Below are 27224 nucleotides of genomic sequence, written 5' to 3'. Positions count from 1 at the left end.
GATTGATTGATTGATACAAGAACTATGGATAATATACTCACATTGTTTATCAAATATATTTTCTCTTAATTTTTGTGCTATTTTTCTGTTTTCTGTTTCTGTCTCTGGTTGCAAATTAAATGCAAATATAATAATTAATCATGTATCTACATTTATAATAAATTGTTATTTACTCTCTTCGAAAATATTTGAAACAAGAAAAAAGTGAGAGGTCCCAGGGGAAAAATAGGCAGATCTTATTCTAATACCCTTTCAAAGAAAACATTCATTATAATCCATTACTTATCCATTTAATATCCTGAATTAGTGCCAAATCCTTGTTATATACTTTTCTTAACGTGTCTTTTTTTAAATTTATCTATTTGTAGTTTCAATGACTTTAATTTTTTACCGATCCGGCGATTGATCGGAGGTTTTCAAATCCGGATAATCAGGGTTACACCGTAAGTGAAGCAATTTTAGTATCTTGTTTTTTGAAGCTGTCAGAAGTTCTCCAGCGCCAAAACAAAACCATAATAGATCATAATTTCTGTTGAGATAAAACAGATGAAACGATTTATAGATTGACATTTAGTTGATATACCTTTATCTGCTGAATTTTAAATTTAAATTTAAATAATTTTTAAGTTTCAAAACATATTAAACGTCCAACTAAAAGGGGAGTCGTAATTACTGGTAAATAGTGGATTATATTTTAATGATTTGCACTTTGAAACAGATATAATGTAATGATTTGAGTCATACATCTCTCCTGGGAATGTTACATTTTCATTAAGTATTAAAACATCTGCACTTTTGATTGTACAAATGATCTTGAATCCTTCTGTCCTGAAGTTGCTGAACAACCATCACACAAAATTGGAATCATGCTTGAAATGGATATTTGTTATCTATGGCTTCAATACTGCTCATTTCATTGTTCAACATTTACCATTTAAATCTACTCAAATCAATGCAAGATCTTTTGGCCATTATTTCAGCCACATGTGATTCAGCCATACTTTGAACGAGGGTGGTAATGCCCTTTACCGTCAGACGTCAAACAGTCATTTTCTACTACCATTAACGTCAAACTGGTTAAAATTTTATCGTGGTTCTCCAAAATATCCTTAATGTGATTCGTCAGATGTGTACATTTTATTGTCACGCATTAAATCTTACCGTTAACGTCATTTGGCAAGAATTTTTATCGTTTTTCGTCAAGAAAGTACCTGCATTACTACCCTCTTGAACATGTTGAAAAGTCATTTCGGCCATGGTTTTTATACATCTCTATAAGATCATCTTATAGCTATTTGGAAATCTGTCCCGCTTGACCAGAGAATCTGTCCTGCTTTGGCTTTTGACGTTATACAACTATCACTTTTCCATTGTGGCGTCATTTTTTTTTTTCATGATGTCAAAATTTTACAGGAACTTTCTGATGTCCAGTCAATAATGGCAGACAAATAGCGACAAGGTGTATTATTGATAACTTAAGAAAGGAAAATATAATTGTTTCTGAAACAGATTAAGAAACAAATGAAAAAATATATTTCTCATACATTTATATATTCATTGATTAATATGTGTATCAATTTATGAATGATACATGTATGTATAAGAATATTCCTTAAACAGTAATTACTAAATATCACTATTCTATATTCCGATTAAGAATTTATTTTTAATTTAAAATAAAATAAAATTGCTAAGTTCTCATCATAATGATCATACATTTCTTTGATATATATATCAAAAGTATTATTTATGTTTTTCAACCAACTGTTTAGGAAATACAAAACAACATGAACAAGTTTAATATAAGACTGCATGACCCGAGTGAAATATAGTCTTATAATGATACAAGCTATTTGAGTTGCCCTTTGTGGTACCTTTCCAGACTCCATCATATTAAACTATATAATTATATATATTACGTATAAATGATGATCTGAATGGGGTCCTTATATAAAAGTCTCTATCAAAATAGAGATGATGGACATACAAACTGTATTTAGCCGTTGTAGATTGACACACAATAAAACCTCTTGTTTTGTGTTTTAAGTATCATTCCATCATAAAATATACGAGAAAAACACAACTCGTATAATACAGCAACTGGTTTTAGAATCAATGGGTTTATTTCTGATGCAAACAACCTATGATTGAATTGCAATAGACATAAAAATTATGTTATCGTTATACTGTTTTTATTTTCAGATAAAAATGGTCCCTATAGAAAACAATCATACAAGATTCCAATAAATTTATACTACAGTTATTAAACAGATACCTGAACGGTAAGATCTTGTTTTTAACATACATGCATGTACACGTAATACATCGAAAATGCTAAGTCAACAAGACTTTGAAAAGTAATCAGTTTGCAGATTATTTCTACTTGCTACTTTTCTCCAAAATCTGTCTGCCTCAGAATATCCTGTTATCAGGAGGCAAGACATGCATGATTACAATGATGGATCCAGGGTGTAGGTATGTTAATGCAGATCCTTGTAAAATAATGAACATGAATATAATATCATGAGAAAGGTGTCTTGCGTCACATGAAAGTATGAAATCATTTATAATATACATTTTTGTAGCAAAGACTTGGTCAAACTTAGTAAAAGATGGAGAAAAAAGTATAAGCTTGTATTGTAATCCTGGGTTAAGTTCAATATCGTAGCAGCTACGTAGCTGCTATCAATATCTATGTAGCAACTAGTGTATAGCTACACGTTCAATAGTCATAATCTACGTAGCACTACGTAGCTGCTACGATATTGAACTCAACCCAGGTTAGTGCTGAAGAAGAATATTTAAATGATGGTATTGTCAGTGCTCTCCATCGCTGGATACATGTAGTATCTGCAAGAGGAAGCTTATTTAATTTCTTGTAATCCTGATTATCAACTTACGGTACATTGTTAACCATGTTTACCTTCAGTTTTTTTAATATTAATCCATCATGTTTGCATCTATGAAATCTAAGTCAGGGATTATGTGAAAAAGTGGATGAACATTCAGATGATTTCAGATCTCTACCTTTATAATTTGGATACGAAAGGTAATACACCAACGACTGCAATTTGTTTTTTTACTCCAGTTTTTCCCCCAGTAAACAAACTATTCAATTGTTAGATTGTCTGTTGTATATATATAACATTGTATTTTTCAGATGGACAATTGTAAACATGTGACCAAGATAAGACCCAACTGGAACCATTCATGCTTAAATCCTCAGAAATGGTTGTGTTATATCTGTGGTACAACTGAGAGTGTATGGGTGAGGAAGAAAACAGTCTCAGTTTCAAATCAATATATTTTTTAAGCCAAGTGCTCCATATCTTATTGATATTATAACTATTTTAGTATTTACCATTTATGAAAGTTACTGTAAAAATTGAAGGTCATTGAAGTTATTGGTGAAGTTTCATAATGAAAAGTAAAGGAAGAATACCATCATCAAATATATTAATAGACATTAAAATAATATTTTAAAACACTTAATTTGAAAATGATGTATAGGCTATACATATATACATGATATAGCAAATAAAACATTGTAAATCATCTTGATTTCATAAATACTTAACGACACATTCGTTATTTTTGGCCATATTAAAGGTGTCCTTTGACAGAGACTTTGTAGATGTTTAAGTTACCAGCAGTGAAAAGCATTCTGTCTGACAATCGTACAAATGTTTCTTCAGTCTTTCATAAGTGGCTGAAATTATTAATCACAAAGCTTAAAATAACTATGATAAAAGTCTGGCAGCCTTTGTCTTTTGAATCAACTATACTTTTAAAAATTTGAATGTGTGAGATCTTATCTGGGAATTTGAAAACATCTGTTTTCTATTCAATTTCTAAACAGGTATTATGTTATGTACCATCATTTTTATTTCCCTGATTTAAAATTTTTATACAAAATATGTCACAAGACATATGTGACATTGCTGGAAATTCATGTAGAATTTATCTTTATATTTTCAGGCATGTTTAAGCTGTCCAAATGTGGCTTGTGGAAGATTTAATGAAGAACATGCCCTCAAACATTACCAAGAAAGTAAAGTATGTATACCATTCACTAAGAATCAAACAAATCTTTAACCCCATATAGTACTGTAATAGCATTTTTCTTTTAGATATCTTATTTTGAACTGTGTGTATTTTATTGACTTTAAAAGTCATAAATTTTGTAGGTGTAATGAATTCTTAACAGCAACTGTCAAAATATTGTTGTAAACACAAGTACAAGATAGAAAAGAAAGAATATAATTTAACAATTCATTACACAGAATTACATCATGCACATGTAAAAATTAACATGATTAAAGCAAAGGAACAGCTTTTATTCATCTCCATGTCACATTATGATCATCATTACATCTATCATTGAATCAGTTTCCCGTTGCCATTGATGCCATATACTGGCCTTCAACAGATTCAGATCAAGTAAATGAATAAGAAGTTATGGGGAAAAATATGTTTTGACAGCAACACATACCAAAAAAAGATGTAATGTCCGTCGTAGGTGACAAGGTCCTTCCATCTGTCTGCCCCTTTTTTCGTTGAGAAGGGGCATATGTGTCCTCCAACGCATTCGTCTTTTATTGTTTATGGGCTGTAAAGTTGATGTATTATTGACATATACCTTGCATGTCCTTTATTAATATAAATCTATATTTTTCAGCACCCTTTGAGTATTGAAGTTAACAACAAATATGTATATTGGTAAGTTGATTCCAATTGATTTAACCCTTTCGCCAATGAGTCTCGGTTTACCGGGATTCACGCTTCAGACAACTGACGATGAGTCCCGTTTCACCGGGATCTGAATACATCTTTTATATTTCCCGCTCAAAACAGGGCAAACACGAGTTATCTTTCTTTGTTGAATACCCGGATAAAAGTGTAAACATGGACCTTCCATTTGTTGAAAACCGTGTCAAAATCAGAGGAAATTTACGGAATTTACGAGAATTTGAAATGAGGGAACATATTTTTTGAAAGAATATGGAAGAATTGAAGCCAAACTAGTATACTTTTTTTTACATAAAATGTCGTTTTATGTACAAAACAGTTAAAACATTATGATTTTGGTTCAAAGAGCAGAATTTTTGTGAATTTCACCTAGATAATGCTGAAAATATGAAAATTTTAATATTTTATGAACAAAAAAAATATCAAAACATGAACGAAACTGTGAACATGGTGTTAGTGAATGAAATAAAGACACAAATAACTACAGACAAGTTTTTATTGACATTTATTATGAAGATCTCCCACTTGAGTAATAGTAGCCAGGGAAGCCATCGTCTCAAAGTAGCTTCTGTCTGGGCAGCTATCGGTGAAAGGGTTAAGCCTAATTTTGATTTTTAATTTAATAATCAATGCTGGATGCATTCTCCATAAGGAGAATTTCTTTAACAATCTTCATCATTTCTCAGGTTTGATAATAGAATTTAAAATCCCATCTTTAGCTTAAAAGTATTTAATGCTGGCAAGGAAGTATCTTAAAAGTAAATATAAAATTTAGAGACAAATTTTTGATGTCTTCAGTTATGAATGTGATGACTATGTTATGAATGACAATGCTGCTGGAGATTTGAAGATTCTACGGAGTGCTTTGAGTGCCATAGCTACACAGACATTTACAGATGTAGAATCTCGAGGAAGAAGACTTCTAAGGTCCTATTCTGTTACAGCTGTGGCATCAACGTAAGTTTTTTTTAAAGAAATTAATTGTAATAAGGTTTATGTACTCTTAAACAGTTGAGGCATCATTGTATTCAATGTTCAAAAGAAAGTAATGTTCATAGGATCAAACACTCCAGTTTTAAAAAAAGGAGATTTGTGAAATGATTCACTATGATTAAATCCTAAAAGCATTTTAGCATCCTTAAAGCATTTTAAAGGTTTATTGAATTGAGATAGTAAACCAACAACACAGAAAATCATGACATTCCTAACTTGAATATATTTCATTAGAAAAACTAGTCATACCCATATTAATTATGCTGAAAAGTGTGATTAAAATGTTTTGTTTTTTCTAATGTGAAAATAAACTGGATAAATATCACAACAATTGAAATGCACATTTAAGTTTTTGCTGTAAAATTCCACCACAACACTTACAGAGCTTGCAATCAAAGATTATTGTCATTTGAAATTTACCTAGAAAAAAATTGTTGTTAATTTATTTAGTTCTGAAGTTAATTTAGTGTTCTCCACGGGGCTTTTTAGAATCATGGTTATGCTTGAACATGTTGAATGGGATGTTATCTGAATTGATTTTCTCATTTATTATGTTATATATCTTCATTCCCTGTTTACCAGCATGCAATATGAAATTGAGGGGACAATGCTGATAGGTTTAATAGTCATAAGACATAAAGCTTTATTTAGAGTCGGTATAAGCATATTGCAAGTACAAACATAAGCTCTGAAGAGCTTTTAAAACCGAATTTTTCTGATTATAAACTATCAAATATACAACTATACTTTTATAAATATGTGTATTTTGGCTTCAATGCATAAAACAAGATTTAAAGAATTTAAATTTTGTTTTTAGAACAACAGCCGAAGATGATGACAGACTGGCCACCTCAGTATGGCATTATAGGTAGATTTTAATTAACGGAATAATACAAGCATATCATGAATTTATTTTTATTCAAGTCAAAACTAAATTTTGTCTTGAAGTAGATTGATTGGAACTTATCAATATAGAAATAAGGAGATGTAATATTGATTGCCTATGAGACTACTATCCACCAGAGACCAGGGGATGAGGATGTAAGCAGCTAAAGGTTTCTGTTCAGCCTCCAACAATGAGCCAAACCCGTACTTACAGTCAGCTATAAAAAGCCATCACAAAATGTTAAAATTCATTTGAAAGAAAACCAAGTTTATTTATAGCACTGTATAAAACAGTAATACATTGTTCAACATGGTTAACTCATAATCATTGTGATGTTTTTATTAATAGGAATATTGCTACATTATTAGGTGCACATTTACTATGAACACGCATTCATTTCATAAGTGATTTTCCTTCACAAAACTTTTGCAATCACATCAATAAAAACTCACATTTTAACCAGTAATTAGTGATTCTCAATAATAGATTCATGTATTAATTACTGAGTATTAAGTATAGATGATATTTAAAAATCATGGCCATCTCCAGGGGCTGATCCCAGTGAAGATATTCAAAAAGGGGGATTTAGGCAGAAACAATTTTTGTCAGTTTTATGTTAAGAATTAAAACCAATCATGATATTTTCAAACACTTTGGCACTCAAGTTTGATTTATGATTTACATTGTAATATTTAATTGCTGTGACATTACAAAACAATATCCTTAAAGATTTGTTATTTTGATATATTTTACAGGCATACATTGCTTACAAAGACATTACGTGCCTGGACAAGATTTGTTAAAGAAAATAAGGAAGAGAAGGTAATTCAGAGTTTGACTATTTTTATACTCTAACTCAATGTGAAGGAGTGTATTCTAGTTTACATTTTTCTCTCCATCATTTTGTCCATCTGTGATTTTTTTTCTGCCAGATTGGACAAAGTTCAAAACGAGCTTAAAGTATGATGGTGTTGTGTAGGCTGGTTGGTGTGGAAAGGTGGTTACTTAATTTTTGTAATCAACTCATTCTACAGTTTTCAACCGAGATTTCAGAAACTTGAATGAAAGATTGCACATATGTTTAAGTTGTGCACCTTCTATTATGTAACTGTTGGAGGTAGTTTTTTTTATTTCCCAAACTTATGAAAAAGGGAACAAGTTTTGTGTAGTCAACTCTTCCTACAGTTTTTAACCCAGATCCCCAAAACTTCACTGGAAGATTGCTTATGTGTTAAAGTTGTACACCTGCTAGATTATGGAATTGTTTGCAGATACATCTCATATTTCAAATATTTAAATGTTCAGTATAGAATAAACCAGGCTTTGATCTATTTCAATACCCAGGGAAAGGGTCATTTAGTGTAACCCTTGTCCATCTGTACTTTTGCCCATCTGTGTGCTGTACATTTATCTTCAATTGGGTGCCATTCTCTAACTTTAATGTGTCTCAAACAAATGTTATTTAACTTATACACAATGCTTATAACATGTACCACAAAATTCATATTTTGGTGATATCCCTTTATAACCTTACATGTAAGCTGAGGCATCATCTGTGTCCCATGGATACATGATACATTTATTATACCCCACGCAACGAAGTTGCGGAGGGTATAATGTTTTTGACCCGTCCGTCCGTCCATCTGTCAGTCCGTCCGTCCGTCAGTCCGTCCGTCAGTCCGTCAGTCCTGTTTCTTGTCATCTCAACTCCTCTCAAACCACACAACAGAATTTCACGAAACCTTTTCAGATAATAAGGACATACTATGTAGTTGTGCATATCGACGGGAAATTGCGATTCATTTTTTTTTCTAGGAGTTACGCCCCTTTGAACTTATTTACTTTAATGTACTACTGCAACAGTTTGTCATCGCAACTCCTCTCAAACCACAAAACAGAATTTCACGAAACCTTTTCAAATAATAAGGACATACTATGTAGTTGTGCATATCGACGGGAAATTGCGATTCAATTTTTTTTCTAGGAGTTACGCCCCTTTGAACTTATTTACTTAATGTACTACTGCAACAGTTTGTCATCGCAACTCCTCTCAAACCACACAACAGAATTTCACGAAATCTTTTTATATGAAAAGGACATATTATGTAGTTGTGCATATCTACGGGAAATTACGATTCAATTTTATTTCTAGGAGTTACGCCCCTTTGAACTTATTTGCTTCAATGTACTACTGCAACAGTTTGTCATCGCAACTCCTCTGAAACTACACAACAGAATTTCATGAAACCCTTTCAGATAATAAGGACATACTATGTGTATGTGTATATTGACAGGAAATTATTATTCAATATTTTTTCTTATACAATTTTTTTTCCTTATACTTATTTAATTTCTCCAATGACAATGTGGGGACGTGGGGTATGTGAGCGTGCTCACTAAGGTTCTTTAATTTCTATCAACATCAAGTCAGTCATAGCTTTTTTGTATTATGGTAGCAAGTTTTTTCTGGATATAAAATATCATTTGACATGATTGTTCCACTTCCTTTTTTGCTGAAAACATGTTTTTAAAATATCATGAAGTTTTGGTCACTTTTTTCTCAGCAAATAAAAGTCATGGATTCTTAACAAATGGCAGCAAGCTTTAAGAGGTTATGCCATACTGTGTGACATGTTGTTTTTCTTCAATATTCTTCCTGTTTTCTGAAAACTTTTACATTAAAATGACCTGTGCATATGAAACATGGTGGGACACTGTAGGACTAATCATCCCATTCAAAAGAATACTTCAGTTTTGCCAAATAGTTACCTGGTGGACTGATACAATTTTTTAAACGAGACCCTGCTACATAAGGTCCTTACTGGAGCTCCCCTCAGGGGCGGATGCAGGAATTTTCGAAAGGGGGGGTGCTAACCCAGGGCAAAGGGGGTGTGCAAAACATATGTCCCGATACAAATGCATTGATCGGCAAAAATAAAGGGGGGGTGCGCACCCCCGGAACCCCCCCCCCCCCCCCTGGATCCGCCACTGCTCCTTATGTCCATGTATCAATTCCTTACACATATGATACAAAGATATGTTGGTTTAATTGACTTTGTATCATTTGTATATTCCTATTCATTCAAATTTCAGCTGTCAGCTGATGTATTTTTGCTCAACATGTCATTTATTCAAAAAGAATTTCTTTCATTTTCCTTTTTTTCAGCAATCACCAATTAGAGCTATAAGATTTTTAGTACCAACCTTCATCTCAGTAAGCTATAGGATTTCATACATTTTTAGATCCCGATATATTTATGTTTGGTAAATACATGTATGTCCTGTGAATGTCATGCATGTATGGAAATTCTTTGCGTTTCTCTCATTTAATGAAAATAATTTCTTGATGATTTCTGGTACACATTTTATTCCAGGCCTAGGTAAATTACACTATGTTTGTATTTTTTTTTACAGATCTGCAGCTGAGCAGCAGCTCATCTATTTGATTTTTGTCAAATACATGTGTGTTTCCTTTGCTTGAAATATTTGTGAATTAAATTTATCATGGCAACTTCTATTCAAAGCTTATCCATCAGCTTTATATATAATATCCAATCACATGTATTCATAAATGTACTGCTTGACAGTTGGTATGGGTCATGTTTGTCATTGTCTGCATCATACATTGTTAATCTACAACACCTTGAAAATGGCTAGACAGGAGTCAACCAAACTTGCACAGACTTTTCTAAAGGACAGGCAGAATGCTCTAGCTATTTTTAGGTTTTCAATACCAAATCATGAATTAAGCCTTTTCCTCTTATATCACTTTTTTTAATCTGCTTCTCTTAAAAAACAGCTCTGAGACAATAGAATTTCATCACATTTGCATCAATTCTTCTACAGGACTCTAAGTTGTGCGCCTACTATTTAAATTTTTTAACTGAGTGATTTTTGGGGTTTCCCCATACTAAAACATGGACTTTCAATTGTGAATAAAAGTATACCATGCCTAATGAAATCACACAAAAAAGATCAAGTTGAGTATAAAAACATATTTTTCAACAGATAATTAAAAAAAATCAGTATTATTACATAATTATTTATAATCCCTGCAATTTCTAATTTTCATCTTGAGAATTGTTCTTACTTATTGCACATTACCCTATGTCTAAAATTAGTTCTTTATAGCATTAACTTTATTATATTAATGAATGTTTATCTATTTTACTTAGACACCTCGTAAAACTCCAGTAAAAGAAGAAGAGTCCCCTTCATTTTTACGGCGGCGAACTTTAATTCCTGGTATGACAGGTCTAAGGAATTTAGGAAATACCTGCTACATGAATTCCATATTACAAATACTAAGGTGAGTATATTATCCAGAAAGGAAAGATACACTGTACCTCTAAAGTTAAAGTTATGCTTAACATTGGCATTTGTCATTTAAAGGTTATTTTTTTTTAAACTACTTATATATATACATTGTAAATGAACTTCTTGAAAGACTGCTGTAGTGTTATTGATGGTTCAAATTTACTGATTAACAATTCTGAGATCTTCAGAATGCACTTTTATACCAATTGTATTCCAAATACAAGAAAAACTAGGATTTCACTTTTTTTGTGTGGTAAAATTAAGCTTCTGTTTGACAGATTGGACAGTATTGTATATATTTTCCATTGTAATTCATTTTTGTGCCCCATTTATGGGCATTATGTTTTCTGGTCTGTGTGTGTGTTCGTTCATCTATCCCTCCGTCCGTTCGTCCGTCTGTCCTGCTTCAGTATAAAGTTTTTGGCCGAGGTAGTTTTTGATGAAGTTGAAGTCCAATCAACTTGAAACTTAGTTCACATGTTCCCAAGATTTGATCTTTCTAATTTTAATGCCAAATTAGAGTTTTTACCCCATTTTCACAGTCCACTGAACATAGAAAATGATAGTGCAAATGTGGCATATATGTACTAGGGACACATTCTTGTTAAACTTTATTTTTACCTTATTGGATTACAATATAACCCTTGAAAATGGTTTGAGCTTCAAAGGGAAATTAAATTTGGCTATAGATACACAAAATTGCAGTCAAAAATATAGATACAGTTCTGTAGCATTGATGTTGCTCAGACATGATTACATTCAAATCATTGAATTAAACATTTTACTTTCACATAACAATTGGTTGAGAATACTGTTTCATTTTCAGCCATATAGAAGTGCTTAGAGATTTTTTCCGCTTTTCTGTGAAGCAGTTATCTAGCAGAGTTACCACCCCTGAAAATAGTCCTACAGGAGCAGCCTTTTCTGTGTCACCTAGACCATCTATAAGAATGCTTAGCAGACAGACTACAACTGAATGTTTTCAAGTATGAAATTATTAACTGATTGTCATGTGATAGTGGTATATCCTTATTTGCAAAATTCTTAATTTGACATTCATTTCGGCAAATGTGCACATTTTAGAAGTATGTTATTTTTTATACAAATTCCTGACTTGAATATTTAATGTTAACATATTTTATTCACAGGTTGCTAAATTTTCTAATCTTTTACATGTTCAAAACTATTCTTTTTATGTTTAGGAAATATTTGTACATGTGCATAAACATTTTGCAGTGATTTATTAAATTTTATTGGGATCCACATTGGCAATAAATATCGAAACATTTTGATTCATTAGAATCTTGTTGTTTGATAACTAAGTTGTTGGAAATTATTATACAACATTTTTGCTTGATGTATGTACCAGAAGTATTTAAATATGCAGAGCTAAAGTTCTAATAAAATAAAAAGAAAAGAAAAGTGATAACTCTTCTATTTAAAGGACTTTTATTCATATTTGTTTAATATCTTATCTTTCAGAATGTTGCTATTTTAAGTTCAACATTTTCATTTTAATATCAAAATAACATACAAGCGAAACATATATCTCTGTGTCTACATTAAGAACAACTGACTTTGATTTGATATGCATTTTGTTTCAGTATTTGAACACCAAAACCCCATCAACCCCACCAACGCCAAAGTTACCTAAATTGGGTGGATTAAATGGTGGATCCAGTGGATCAGGTCATTCCACACCAGTTAATAAACAGCTTATATTAAATGTGGAAGATTGCTCAACAGAAAAAATGTAAGACTTATATATTTATAATTATATTAGGAAGTTTGATAGCTCCTAATTGAGGGGATTACATTTTATAAGAGAGACTAATTGACTTTGAAAACTTATAATTGATGAATTCAAAATGTCACATGTCAAGCTTCTAATCTTCCCCATATGTAGATACATTATTTATTTAATCAGAAACCACCAAAAATAAAACATCGAAACAAAATTAACTTCAGACAACAAACATATTTATATTTTAAAATTAGTATGGTTTTCTTTTGTAATATAAGCACCAATCACACTATGTGAACACACAATAAAATCATAATAAAACTCTGAAAAATGAATCTTTACCTAAATAATATATGATATGTAAATAATTATAAACAAGATAATATTTCAAAATTTCCAGTTTACCAGGTTGATTTATGAAATTTGTTGCAAGAAAAATGAATTGGATTCTTAATGCCAGACAACATACATAAGATCTTCTTACTGTTATTTAAATTTCTGTCTGGAAAGGCAAATATTTTTTTAAACAAGTTTGAATACAGGTTTGAACATCTATTGTTTGACTCAATAAGATATAACTATACTGTATGAAGATTTTTAGTTTTTAAGGTGGTACCCAACACTTTAACTAAAATTAATTTGGCTCGTTTAATTTGTATAAAAATTTGTTTAAGTATTTACTTTGACCCTTTAACAAAAATATTAAAATTTCAAAAACTTTGAACCAACCGTTTTGTCAGAAAAAAATACACTGGTTATATAGCAGTTTGACAAACACCAATTTTGATCATTGAGAAGCTTAATATTCCTTTTACAACACTACGTAATTAAAACATTTAGCTGACTTTACAGAGTTATCTCCCTGTAGTGTTAGGTACCACCTTAAAATACCTTTTATGATTTTGTTTTAGATCTATGTGCCAAGAATTGAATGGACTGTTTAGGGTATTATGGTCTGGCAGATGGGCCCAAGTTAGTCCTCATGCTTTCTTACATTCTGTATGGCATGCTATACCGGCCTTTAAAGGTCATGCTCAACATGATGCTCAGGAGTTCTTATGGTACATTTATATTAATTTCTTCTAACGTTTACGTTTCCTTTCAAAATATACATAAATTGATATATTTATGTTTCCATTAAAGAATTATGGGTAAATACAACCATTATGAAATATGACTTAAAGTTTTAGCTATGAAATATAAAAAAAAAATGAAATATGACTATTTTTTTTGTTCAGTGAAATAGTGAAATAATAATTTGCTTTTATCAAGCAGTTAAGTTTAATTTTGTTTTGTCAAAACAAGCTAAGAAACATTACTGATGAATTATTCACTGGCAAGTAAAAAAAATACCTCATTGAATTCGTATTCATGTGACCTTCAATTCAACCCCTTAGCTAGTTATTATAAACAATTATAAACAATTTGAGTCAGGCGTGTTCAGTCATTAAAAAATAATATTACTTGTACATTTCAGTGAGTTGTTAGACAAACTTGAGAAAGAACTAGATGACACAGAAGGTCAAAAACATTCAAATATTTTAACAAGAACTTTTCAGGGAAAATTAGTTAGTCAGGTAAGTAAAAGTTTTTAGTAGAAAAATCATAAAATTTAAATTTAACTGACATTTCTTTATAAAAAGTTGGAACTCAGCATCCAAGTGATCTTAATAGTCATTCTCTAGTGATCACAAGTATGTCAACTCTGATCTAAATTGAAAAAGATCGCCATTTTTCCTAATGATGGTCAGTGGTTCTATCAAGGTAACTCAATGATATAGACAAGAACGCTGAAAGTGGTGTGAAACATCAACAAGCAAACAAACATTATATAAAATATAAATACAATAGTCAAATACAATAGCCATAACATGGTGAATACTTAGATTTGTATACAACAAAAGAATAAGCACATTTAAACTTGCTGAATGTCCAAATCTTGGTAAAATTCCGGCTTCCAATGTCATGGTAGTGTATCAGTCTAAATTACACTAGAGAAGCAAAACTATTTTAGACACTGTAAATTTGTTTTTGTCTGTTCTGCCATGAATATTTAAAGTTTCATACATCAAAATAATAGGGACAACTTAGTGTTCACCTCAGACATTTCTTATATCATCCCTGTAAACAGAAAATCATAGAATACATTGACCTTTGTACCATCATCTTTCTAGAAACTATAGCATCACATTCTAGCAATATAGCATCACATTACCATGATTCTAAAAGGCTAAACCAAACTGAATTTCCAAGATCTTAGTAAAATTCCTACAATTTGGAAAGAGCCACTGCTAATTCACATACATGTCAACCTCTGACAATGGGAAATCATGTCATGACATGACATGATATGTCAAAAAGCGTGTAAAAATGCGTGACGTACATGCAGACTTGTTAATATGAATGTGGTAATGTTCATAATTTCATACAAATTTGTGAATATAAAAAAACAATATATATTCTACTGTGAACTTTTATTGTATTAAACAGTGGTCTGTTATGTTGCTTTTAAAGAACCACCACTAGGCACATATTCAAAACAACTGCCAGTTTCAACTTTAGTTACATTTATTTGATACCGTGACAGCACACAATACAAATGTAACAAAGTCAAGTTCTGATCAGAATTCAGTGTCAATTTCTTTATAATTAAAAAGGCTCTCCCACAGTAGGAATTGATATTTGACTGAATTAGCTTCATCAAGATTTGAAAGAATGTCATAATGTTGGTTTTTTTTTGCAATGTAAAATGTCATCTATTATCTCTGCAATTGCTCCCATTGCTTTTGCCTGGTTAAAACCGGGTAGTTCATCAGAAGAAAGCTGGTACTATGAGAGCTGATCCAACAGTTCTGTGATATTTTTATCCCTATGGCCTGTAGAAATCTATTGCCGTGTTGGCTAGATTGAAACTGAAATTGAAAAAGAAAAATGTTTTATAAATTTGATCATGTTAAATGCTTATTCAAATAGCTACATTGTATTTCTCCTCTCACATGTATTGGTTTTTTTTTTATCATTGCAACATAGAATGCACAAATTATGCGTTACTTGTCACTCGATCATTTAAACTCGAACTCCAAAATATAATTTATAAATCTTGAATCTTGCCGTACACATCGTTTTGGCTTAACAATCGGCACTTTAGACTACGGTACAGGCCCTGAAAGTGACCTTTTCCTGTGCACATTTCCCCTATAAAGTGAATTTGAAAGAAAGTCACAAAATCGTTAAAACTAATCACAAACTACTTACCTTTTACTGTTTGTGCATATAGAAAAATAAACAATATCATGAATATGGCAGCAAAACAATTCCTTCGAATTTTTCGGTATTTATCACCGAATAAGGAAAAAACCCGAGAATAGCGATATCACTAATGACCAAAAAAATGGAAAGAACGAAAAGGCGTGTAATTGCATGTAAAGTGGTAAAAAGCGTGTTCACGCCATGTGACAAAATCCTCGCATGTAAACCGTTGAAAAAGCGTGTATTACACGCGAATATCATGTCACTTGACATGTATGCTAATTCACATAGCAAATTAATTTTTCCTTTCCCTTTTACAAGCATATGTTTATCTTTGTATTTTTAGGTAAAATGTTTGAAATGTAAGAACCTATCATCAAGAGAAGATCCATTTCTAGATCTATCTTTAGAATTTCCTCAGAGATATCAAATTACCAGTAAAAACTCCAAGTTAGCAGAAGATCCATGTCATTTAACAGGTAATATAATAAACAAATATATATTTCTTGTTAATGGAAAATGAAACATAATTAGGATATGAAACACAAACATTACCTAAATATTTGACAATACAACAGACCATATTAAAAATTATATCTAAACATGTATAACAAATTCGAAGAAATATCACTTTCAAGATCATATCGAGCCAAGACTATCTAATTAGAAGTTTGCAAATATGAACATCTATACACATCTCCATTTGTGAACAAAGAAACTCTTTCCTTAAATCTCCCCAAGGCCAGAAGTGCATAAGGCGTCCACACAGATATATCACCCTCTTCTATCTTGTTGGTTCCTCTCTCTCTCTGTTGTCAATGAAACTCTTGTTATCTATAGCAAAACTTACAAAATTGTCTTAGTAAATGGATCTTTGGTTCAAAAAGGAGATTATCTTATTTCATTTCAGAAATGCTTGCTCAATTTACCGATACAGAAGAACTAGATGGAGAGATATACCACTGTGAGAAATGCAATGGTAATATATCATCAGATATCAAATAATAAATTAATATTTTTACGTCACATGTGCAATATCAAGTGTCTTTCCAAATGCACATTTCTGTAAGATTCTATGTTAGACTTCGTCTGTATATACATGTTAAAACTAAACTATTTATGAGAAAAGTTACCTACATTTCACCAATATGTAAACAACTCAAAATATTTGTCAAAGGATAGTTCAACCTACAAGTTGACAGGGGTGTATGTTTCATCTGTAAACTAAAGGTTTGGGTTCATTTAATTTGACATAAAATACATGTTGCAAAGATATGAATCTTTACTTATAGAAGATTAAATTGCACAACATATATGATAAATTGTGATGAGATTTGAAAAAATATCATTCCCAGAGATCTAAGTAGGTAAACAATTTTAGATAAAATGGTTTACTTTAAAAGAACTGAAATATTGATGGGAAAAAAATATATAAATTTTATAATAGATTTAAGTAAACCGGTCTCAAATATCATATAGGATATTTCTTCTATAAAAATATCATACAAAGTGATAAAAATATCAAAGGAGCATGTTCGATAAGGTCCTAAAATGGCCCCCTTTTTTAGCGTAAATTTCAAATTCGGAGTTATCGACCAATATCACGATAATTTATAGCTAATACATTGACTAGCTAGGATATAAACCATTTTGTTGAAAATTTTACGTTTCTGCGTTTCATTATGACGTCACAAGTTGTACTCATATTGATTTTTCACGAAAAATCAATGAAAATGGGTAAATTTCCATAGATTATTGGACAGGAAACATGGAGCGCATACGTCGACAACAAAGATCTTTTAAAATAATGTTTGTGAAGACATTTCACATGTCTTATTTGAATCTTAAGCTTGTCGACGCCTGCGCTCTATGTTTCCTGGTCCTTTATTTGGTTGAAATCTAGCTGATTTTGTCAAATTTCACCAAAATCCCATATCTTGACCTTTTTTGGATGTAAAAATCAACGTGTTAGAAATTAAATTTTTAGAATTAAAATTTAGTTTTGTAAATTAAATACTCACCTTCATAAATTTAGATATCAGTCCACTCGCTGCATTATTCAACCGGAAACCAGCCAGAAAAAGAAACCATGACCCCGTGACAACCTCTCCCACCTGACACCTGTGTGTCCTAAACCTTCATCATTTATTCCTTAAAATGCTAGGCACTAAAAGGGGGATGAAGGGGAGGAGGGAGGGACCTCTGATTTATGAAGGTGAGTATTTAATTTACAAAACTAAATTTTAATTCTAAAAATTTAATTTTTATTACATTAAATACCTCACCTTCATAAATTTAGATAACAGAATTTAACGAAGGGCTGAATCCCCATCACTAGGAGGAGGAAAAACAACCTGTTGAGCAGCAACCAAAGGCCCTAAAGAATAGAGGTTGTCACAATGAAGAGGCATGGACCGTAAATAATGGTTATAAAAGGCACTATCAGACCTCCAAAAACCAGCTGACATGATTTCCGACATAGAGGAGGAATTAAAAATGTTCCAAGAAGAGGCTAAGGCTCTTACTTCATGTGCTTTAACTTGATGTTTAACTAAAACTTCAGAAGAAGCAGATTTATAGGCCAAAATGACAGTATTGCAAATCCAAGTAGAAATGGTTTTGGCAGAAATGTCAGAAATTCCTTTTTTAATAGGAATAAACAACCTAGAAGAACCAGCAGATCTTAATTTCGCTGAAGAAGCTAGGTAAACAAGCAAGGCTCTCACTGGACACAAAACCTGATTATCCGATGTGGGAGGTAAAGCAGGAATAGTAATAATACCAGAACCTTTATCAGGTAACTGGTTCTTTGCTAAAAAAGATGGATCAGTGAGAAGAGTAACTGAAGACTTATCAGATGCAAAGCGGAGACAAGACTCAGAAATTGACAGAGCATGAATCTCACTCCTTCTGCGACCAGTAGCCAAAGCTATCAGAAAACAACATTTATAAGATAAAAATTTGAAGGAGGCTGAATGTAAAGGTTCAAAAGGTGAAAACTGAAGAACCTTCAAAACTAAACCTAAGTCCCAAGAAGGAACCAAACGCCTTTGACGAGGTCTATTAAGGCAAAAGTTTTTTATCAATAATGACAAAAACTCATTATCCCCAAAATCAGAGCCTCCTGAAAGTGATATTGTTCTGGCTATGGCAGATCTATATCCCTTTATAGTAGAAGGAGAATAACCTTTCTCCTCAAAAAGGTAAAGGAAGAAATCCGCTAACTGTTGTACAGTGACAGAGAGTGGATTAATCTGCTTCGACAGACACCAAGTACAGAAGATAGACCATTTGGAGTCATAAACTGCTCCTGTAGATTGTCTGACTGATCCTGAGATACGCTTGGTTGCTCCCTCAGAAAAGCCTCCCTTTCTGAGGGAATCCCTGACAACAACCAAGCGTGCAGATGGAGATTCTCCAGACCTTAATGCAGTTTTCTTCCTTTGAATTGAGACAGTAGATCCTCTCTTAGAGGCAAACAAAGGGGCTTCGCACAACACAGAAGTAGTAGTTCTGGGAACCAAGACTGTCTTGACCAAGCCGGAGCAATAAGAATGGTCTTGCAAAGATCCCTCTGAATCTTGTGCAAGATCTTTGGAAGAAGACGAAAAGGAGGGAACATGTAACTGAACATTCCCTTCCAAGATAGGGTCATAGCATCTACTGCCCAAGCTTTCTCGTCTGGAATGGGAGAAACGTAAGTCTCCAATTTGTGATTCAGACTGGTGGCAAAAAGATCTATATGAGGACGATCCCAACGAAGAATGATCTCCTGAAACACTGATGGATGAATTTCCCATTCTGTGTTCACTGGAACACGGGAACGGGAGAGAGCATCCGCCAGAAGATTTTGACTGCCTGGAACATGTCTCACTGACAGAAAAATATTGAGACTGTGACACAGAAGAAGAATTTCCTTGCTCAGATGATACAGAGAAAAGGAATGGGTCCCTCCTTGATTCTGAAGATAAGCCACTACTGTGGAGTTGTCCGTGGCAACCAGTAGTGACTGACCCTGAATCACAGCCTGAAACTGACGGAGAGAAAGAAACACAGCTCTCATCTCTAGAAGATTGATGTGTTCCTCCAACTGAGCACCTGACCAAAGGCCTGATGCTGTCCTGCCCTCCAGATAAGCTCCCCAACCCATCAGACTCGCATCTGTGAACAAAGTTAGGCTGGGGTCTGGAGGATCCAACAAAACTCCCTTCCGAAGATGTTTTTCCTGAAGCCACCATTGAAGATGAGGTAACAACCGAGGAAGGATGGGAACAGGTGCCTCCCACAACTGAGAAATTGGATGCCAAAACTCCGTCAGATACCACTGGATTGGACGAATGTGTAGACGTCCTAGTGGAATGACGTCCATGATCGAAATCAAGAAACCCACCAGCTGAAGCAATTGACGAGCTGGGACAGATGAAAACTGAGTCAGAGCATTGACTAACTGACATACCTTGACTACCTTCTCTTCTGGAGGAAGCACTAGACCCAAATCTGTCCGAAAATGTTCTCCCAGGAAATTGAAACTCTGACTGGGAATTATCTCTGATTTTTCCCATGAAATCAAAAAACCCAGTCTCAGGAGTAAAAGGATAGACAAATTGGTGTGTTCCTCCAAAAGAGAACGGCAATGATTCTTGATGAGAGAATCGTCTAGGTAGGAATGAATGAGAACTGCCCGAGTATGAAGATACGACACCACCGTCTGAAAAATCCTGGTAAAAACTAGGGGTGCAATAGCCAGGCCAAAAGGCATAGCCTTGAAACTGTAAACCTTGTCTGCCCACACCAGTCTCAGGAAATGACGAAACTTGTGAGAAATAGGGATGTGAAAATAGGCGTCCATCAAATCTAGAGAGGTTGTCCAAGTTCCTAAATGAATTGTCGACCTGATAGACCTGTTGGTCTCCATTTTGAAATGTGGGACCACCAGATACTGATTGAGAACAGAAAGATCTAGAACCGGTCTCATTTTCCCGTTCTTCTTGGGTACCAAGAACAGCCGGGAATAAAACCCTAGATGAAAAGGAGGATTTACCTCCTCCAATACACCCTTCTGAATCAGAATGTTCACTTCGTTTTGTAACAACTGATTCTTTTGAGAATCCTTTGTCACTGACAGATTGATTGGAACAGGAGAAAGAGGAGGCTGTTCCAGAAACTGAAGTTCCAATCCCCTCCGTAAAATCGAAAGTACCCACTTGTCTGAAGTTATCAGAGCCCATTGATCTAGAAAGTGGGACAGCCTGCCCCCCACTGGAAGATGAGGAAGAGGAGAAGTATAATTTTCCTCTTCCAGTGGGGAACGATTCAACGGAGGGGACAACACATCACTTACCCTGCTTCTTTCCCTTAACCACTTTAGCTTTCTTCCCACTTGAATAGTTGGGACGAGAAAAAGCTGGCCTCTTCGTAGACTGTGAAGAAGAAGAAGAGGTAGAAGCCTTGGGTTGATGAGAAGACGAAGAAGACGAAGGATTATTCATCTGAGTAGTTTTGACAAATCTTTTCCCATCAGTGACCTTCACATCCACCTTGACTACAGGAGGGGCCTTATTCACCTCCTCCTGTAACTGCTCTAAGGAAACAGAGAACAACTTGTCCTTAGACAAAGGAGAACTGACAAGTCTCTGCTGAAGAGCTTCAGAGACAGTTGATTTTTCAAGAATCTCCTGTCTCTTAGCAAGAGTAAAGTTGGCCACAGTACCAAGAAGAAGGAATTGAGACATTCCAAGACTCTTGTCTACCTGAAGCAGCATAGACCTCAAATCTGAAAATTCCTCCCCTTTGTCCTTTAACAGAGACCCAGCTGCTGACAAAAAGTGCTCAGCTGTCTGAAGAACAAAAGTCAAACACCTCAGATTATTCTCTGACTTGACATAAGAAGCTTGAGAAAGTCTGAGGCCATCCAAAGGTTTCGAACCAAGCAAACTAGAAAAAGCCCGGTCACAAGCAGGAGCCGACATACCCAAGGAAGATCCATGGATCTCAAAGTCCTTAGATCTACATCTCCCTGGGTAAGAGGCAGGTCCGAAACCAGAGAACTTACTACCACCAGTTTTGCTAGTGTTAGCAAGATTCTCAGCCAGAGAAGAGTTTACAAAAGACAAAGCAGTTGTAAAGTGCCCAGACTCTGGAAAAGAATAATACCCCTTAGACTCTGGCTTGACTATACCTGAGCAAGCCATGAAATCTGAAGGAGTAGAAGAAACCCTAGGTGGAGACGACATGGGCATATCCGACATATTCCTACGAATAGAATAGACCAGACTCCTAAGGCATTCTGGGTTGCCTGAAGCAGGATCCTTAGGAGCGAAAGCATCTCCCTCTGTGCTTACTACACTATCAACATCAGAAATACCATCTTGGTCCTCCAAAAAGTTACCTTCCTGACTTCTAGGGGCCAAAGAAACTGAGTCGTCTTCCAACAACTGTCTAGGAGGTCTGGGAGGATCCTGTGCAGGATCCTGAGACAGACCCCTAGACTCCATAAGATCAAGCCTGTTACCAAATTCCAAAAACTTAGCATTAACAGTAGCTTGTATCTTGTGAATGGAGGTGGTAAGACTCCTCATCTCATCCTTAAAGGAGGATGACTCTGAAGAGGATCTACCACCAAACCCCTGACCAGACCAAACTGATTGAGCCGAATAAGGATCAAAAGGCTGGGGATAAGGCGGCAAGTTGGGCATTCCCATAGGCATGGGAGGGTATGCAAAATTCATGGGCCACCTAGTCCGAGAAAAGGGGTCACTCCTGATGCCAGCTGGTAGTGTCTCCTGCCTGCTTGTCGTGCAAGCCACAGGAGACGTTGGTATCTCTGCAGGCCTAGTTACGGTATGTGATACCCTGCTAGGCCTAGATAACCTCAACTGACTAGCACCAGGAGTGAAAGGCAAAGTCCTGACAGGAACAGGTTCCGAGTCCTGTTCCAGACCGACACCAGAAACACCTGGAATAAACTCCAAACTTCTATCCCAAAATTCATCTGAATGGGTGGCCGAACGCCAAGGGGACAACAAATTACCATTGGATGTGTGAATTTGACTGTCACTTACCTCTTGGGTACCTGAAGCTGGAATTTTATCCATAATATTCAGATAAAATTAATATAAAATTATCCAAATATACTATAATTATAAACAAAAATATCAATATAAATTACTAAATATATAACTTATCAACTTGTTAAACTGTTTGTGAAAAAATAAACTTTTTCCTCCTCCACAAAAAAACGTGCAGCATGCGTTGTAGAACCGGAAAAAATGATGAAGGTTTAGGACACACAGGTGTCAGGTGGGAGAGGTTGTCACGGGGTCATGGTTTCTTTTTCTGGCTGGTTTCCGGTTGAATAATGCAGCGAGTGGACTGATATCTAAATTTATGAAGGTGAGGTATTTAATGTAATAAAATTAAACTTTGACAAAAACAGTTCTGTTCAACTTTCTAACATGTCTTTAAGGCAACTTAAAACATTTATTGTCTTGTAATTATGAACTTTATAATTGGGGCCAAATATGGCCCTTACCGAACTTACTCCTTTAGAACCTGCTTATAGTTGGTGATAATGATTTTTAATTTATGATAGAAATATGCTGTTCTTATGATATAACAAAGCAATGCTATTGTAGATTTTTCATTCATTTCAGCCAAAAGAAAGAAAGATATTCTGTATACAAAGGCAGAGAAGAGACTGCTAATCAAGAAGCTACCTCCTGTACTGAGACTACATCTTAAAAGATTTAGGTAGGGTGAAATTGACACAGTATTTCAGCGATAAAGAAAGTTAAAAATTTGAATATAAAAAAAGAAGATGTGGTATGATTGCCAATGAGACAACTCTCCACAAGAGACCAAAATGACACAGAAATTAACAACTATAGGTCACTGTACATCCTTCAACAATGAGCAAAACCCATTCTGCATAGTCAGCTATAAAAGGCCCCGAAAAGACAGTGTAAAACATTTCAAACGAGAAAACTAATTGATGTACAAAAAAACGAAGAACAAAAAGGTAACACATAAACAAACGACAACCACTGAATTACAGGCTCCTGACTTGGGACAGGCTATCTTGCTCTAATAACAAGTTATAGAATTAGTGTTTCTTATTCATATCCTTAAGAAAATTTGTACACTGAATACTTGGATTGGTTTAAATAAAAATGGTAATGGCTATTTTAGAAATGATCAGGTAGATTTGAGACATGAAATTTTTTTTGATATGGCTGATTAAATCTTTTTTTTTAGAATTGGAATAATATGCAAAATAGTTCTCTTGACCTGCTTCCATGCATGCATTTAATCTTAGAAAGCCATTGGATCATTTAGTTTTAGATATATCAGTAGTCATACACATCAACCTTTATTATTATTGATAGTGACAACTCGTTAATAAATCCTTTGTGAAATGATCAAAAAACAATATTGCTTTAATATTTACAGTTCAATTTCTTTTTACTTTTACCCCTCCCCCTTATAAAAACCAGAAATAGATAAATAGGACTAAATAGAGAAAAATGTAAAGAGGTATTGAAATGTACTGGTGTATAGAGAATATCCAATTTTTCAATTAAATTAAAATGAGATATGGAAAACTATTGAAAAAAATATAGATTATAACAGAACGAACTAAAATTGTTTTTTCAGCAATATATGAAATAGTTTGATTATTTGTCTTAAATTATTCAAAATTAATTTCGACGAGAATAGATAGTAAAGATGTATTTATATTTTCAGATGGTCTGGCAGATTACATCGTGAGAAGATTCACACACCTGCTATGTTTGATGAAGTGTTAGACATGGGACCATTCTGTGACTGTAAATCAGACACTAATACAGGGAATGTAAACTACAGACTGACAGGGGTCGTGATACATCACGGAACAGGATTCAAATCAGGACATTACACAGCAAATTGTTGGAATTCTGAAGCTGGTAAGTTTGAGATTTGGAAAGGTTTAATTACTGCCAATCACTAATAAAGATAGACACAACAAAAACAATATGCCTTGGCATTTGTTATATCCCTGGGTTGAAATTTGCATTGTTTATACATGAATAGCTCTCAGATATTGATTTAGTTTTCAGAATTGCTCTGGATATTCAAGTACTAATTCGATTTTCTTAATTCTGAAACTTTTTGCTTTACACATTTTGTAAAACTTTGAAAAAAATATGAAATTGATTGCTACTGGACAAAAAGTACAATTTGATCATATTAATGATATGCTACATTGTTGAAAAAATGCACTATTTATTAGACCCCTTTCATATCATTTCAGAATCATGGATCAACTTCAATGACTCTCGAGTAAGATACATTCCAATAGAGGAAGTTTTATTAAGCCAGGCATATATATTGATTTATCAACGTCAGGAGGAAGAACTGGCAACACCAATAGAACCGGACGATGAAGAGGTCTCAACATCAATAGATTCTCAGGGACTATCTTTAACTTTAAAAAAGGAGATTTCGCAAAAAATTGATGAAGATATTACATTCAATTTTAAGACACCACCATTAGATACTTCTAGGAGGTCGAAAAGGAAAAGAAAATCTACCTCTGATACTCCATTTAGGATTATCAAAAGGAGACGCTCAACATTATGGTGACAGAGCACACCTCAAATCAGTACATCAGGGATTCCACCGATTTATAGTTTTAAATATCTTATATCTAGATTCATAGTTTTTATAAGTTCATATCTACTTCAATTAAAGTCATTACATCTAAACCATATACATAACTTACATAAATTCTTGTTCACTGTTTTCTAAAGGAGATCTTTTGGTCAAGCTGTTTAGTTCATGGAATTTCTAGCAATATGGCAACAATTTTATAATTTGTAAACCAACTTATTTTGTGGCTACTTTTATTCTCTCTTGTTGAACCGTTTCTTACCAACTTTACAGTGATTTATTTTAAGGGATTTCTAACTTTCTGACTTTTTATGCATTCATAAAGATGAAATTTGAATTTGACATATACACACACTTTTTCTTGTCACAAAAGTTCTTCTCAGAATAAGGTAGTTTGCATTATTGATTGTAAAAGCTTTAAGGCGTAAGAATAATGGTTAATATTAATCTTTTGTTATTTTTATCCTTACTTTGAATATTTTTACATTTTTCCTGTTTAATAGGGCCTGTTATAGCTGTCTCTACAGTATGGTTTTTTTTTCTCATTGTTGAAGGCCATGCTGTAACCTATAAATGCTTATATCCACCTCATTTGAACTCCTGTGTACAGTTGTCTCATTGCCAAGAATACCAGATCTCCTTATTTTTATATTGAAAGACCCAAGCTGAGAACATAGATACACAGTAAATATGGTAAAGAGGAAAGAATAAAGAATTAAAACTAACTTATTTAAAAACCTAATGCTGGACTTCATTATATAGCAACTTAAGAGAGTTAAAAGCATATTTCTTTAAGGATACACTTTGTTCAACCATATTTCTGTAATTGGTGTAATTTTGTAAAATTTAATTTATTATTTTTTTCATCCTCTTATAAATATGCAAATTCATGAATCTCTGTAAGAATTATGATAAATATTGAATATATTATTTACCTGTGAAATAGAAATACTACAAAATCTCATTTGTCCCCAGGTTATAAATCTAATTGATTATGTTTGAAATCTCAGGTCATGTAGTCCCAGATTGAAATCTGTGCTTTTATTTTTTGAATGATAAATGCTATGTTTTTCTGTAGTTCAGAGTGTATTGATAAAATTTAGGAAGGCAAGGCCAGAATTTTTTAATTTGTTGGTTTACGGATCCGCCGACCCGATTTTGTCGATTTCCAGAATAAAAATAAAATTGACTTTTCATGCTTTTTTATTCCCGCCGACCCTAACAAATGCATTATCCCTGAAAAATAATTAAAATATTCATTTTTTTTTATGAAATGATTGCATTAATCACTTATAAAATTGATAACACTTTCTGTACAGTGAAAAAATAAAACTTCCAGTTGTCGTTTCTAAAAAAAGAGAAATCAATTTTAACTGACCTTGAAATGTCAATTGCGCAAATAATTTTGCAAAACGAAACCTGTGTTTAAAACCAATTTTACAATAAGTTCGTTTCCCGTATTTGTAATCAGTCCGTAAGATGCATCATCTGATAGAAATAGACGTGTCCAAATGTGGACAGGTGGAAGGATTTGGGTGGAAGACATCAAGTTAAAGTACTGAATATTAAATAATCATTTGGAATTTTCTTGTTTCATAGATAATAAAAAAATATTGTCCATTTGGATAAAAAACGGGA

The 27224-nt window shown here is 33.5% G+C and overlaps 1 protein-coding gene across 2 annotated transcripts; it reads left to right on the top strand.

Annotated features, from left to right (window-relative positions):
• Positions 1-461: 461 nt before the first annotated feature.
• Positions 462-26297, top strand: LOC139481558 (ubiquitin carboxyl-terminal hydrolase 44-like). Of its 2 annotated transcripts, XM_071264975.1 has the most exons (18): positions 462-605; positions 2203-2282; positions 3161-3268; positions 3979-4056; positions 4679-4719; positions 5548-5706; positions 6560-6610; positions 7384-7450; positions 10804-10937; positions 11772-11931; positions 12550-12698; positions 13601-13750; positions 14167-14266; positions 16285-16417; positions 16849-16917; positions 23591-23687; positions 24681-24880; positions 25228-26295. In XM_071264975.1, exons 3-18 carry the CDS (start codon positions 3161-3163, stop codon positions 25557-25559), a joined length of 2028 nt encoding a protein of 675 aa, XP_071121076.1. In that variant the 5' UTR covers positions 462-605; positions 2203-2282; the 3' UTR covers positions 25560-26295. The 2 variants fall into 2 exon arrangements, with proteins under 2 accessions (XP_071121076.1, XP_071121077.1); XM_071264976.1 differs by lacking the exons at positions 462-605; positions 2203-2282; positions 3161-3268; ... (3 more) ...; positions 6560-6610; positions 7384-7450 and adding an exon at positions 9671-9842 and having other exon boundaries at positions 25228-26297.
• Positions 26298-27224: the final 927 nt, after the last annotated feature.

This window comes from Mytilus edulis, chromosome 7 (genome assembly GCF_963676685.1).
Source record: "Mytilus edulis chromosome 7, xbMytEdul2.2, whole genome shotgun sequence".
Lineage (NCBI taxonomy): Eukaryota > Metazoa > Mollusca > Bivalvia > Mytilida > Mytilidae > Mytilus > Mytilus edulis.
The sequence above is the reverse complement of the archived record's forward strand: the minus strand, read 5'-3'. Positions and strand labels throughout refer to the sequence as shown.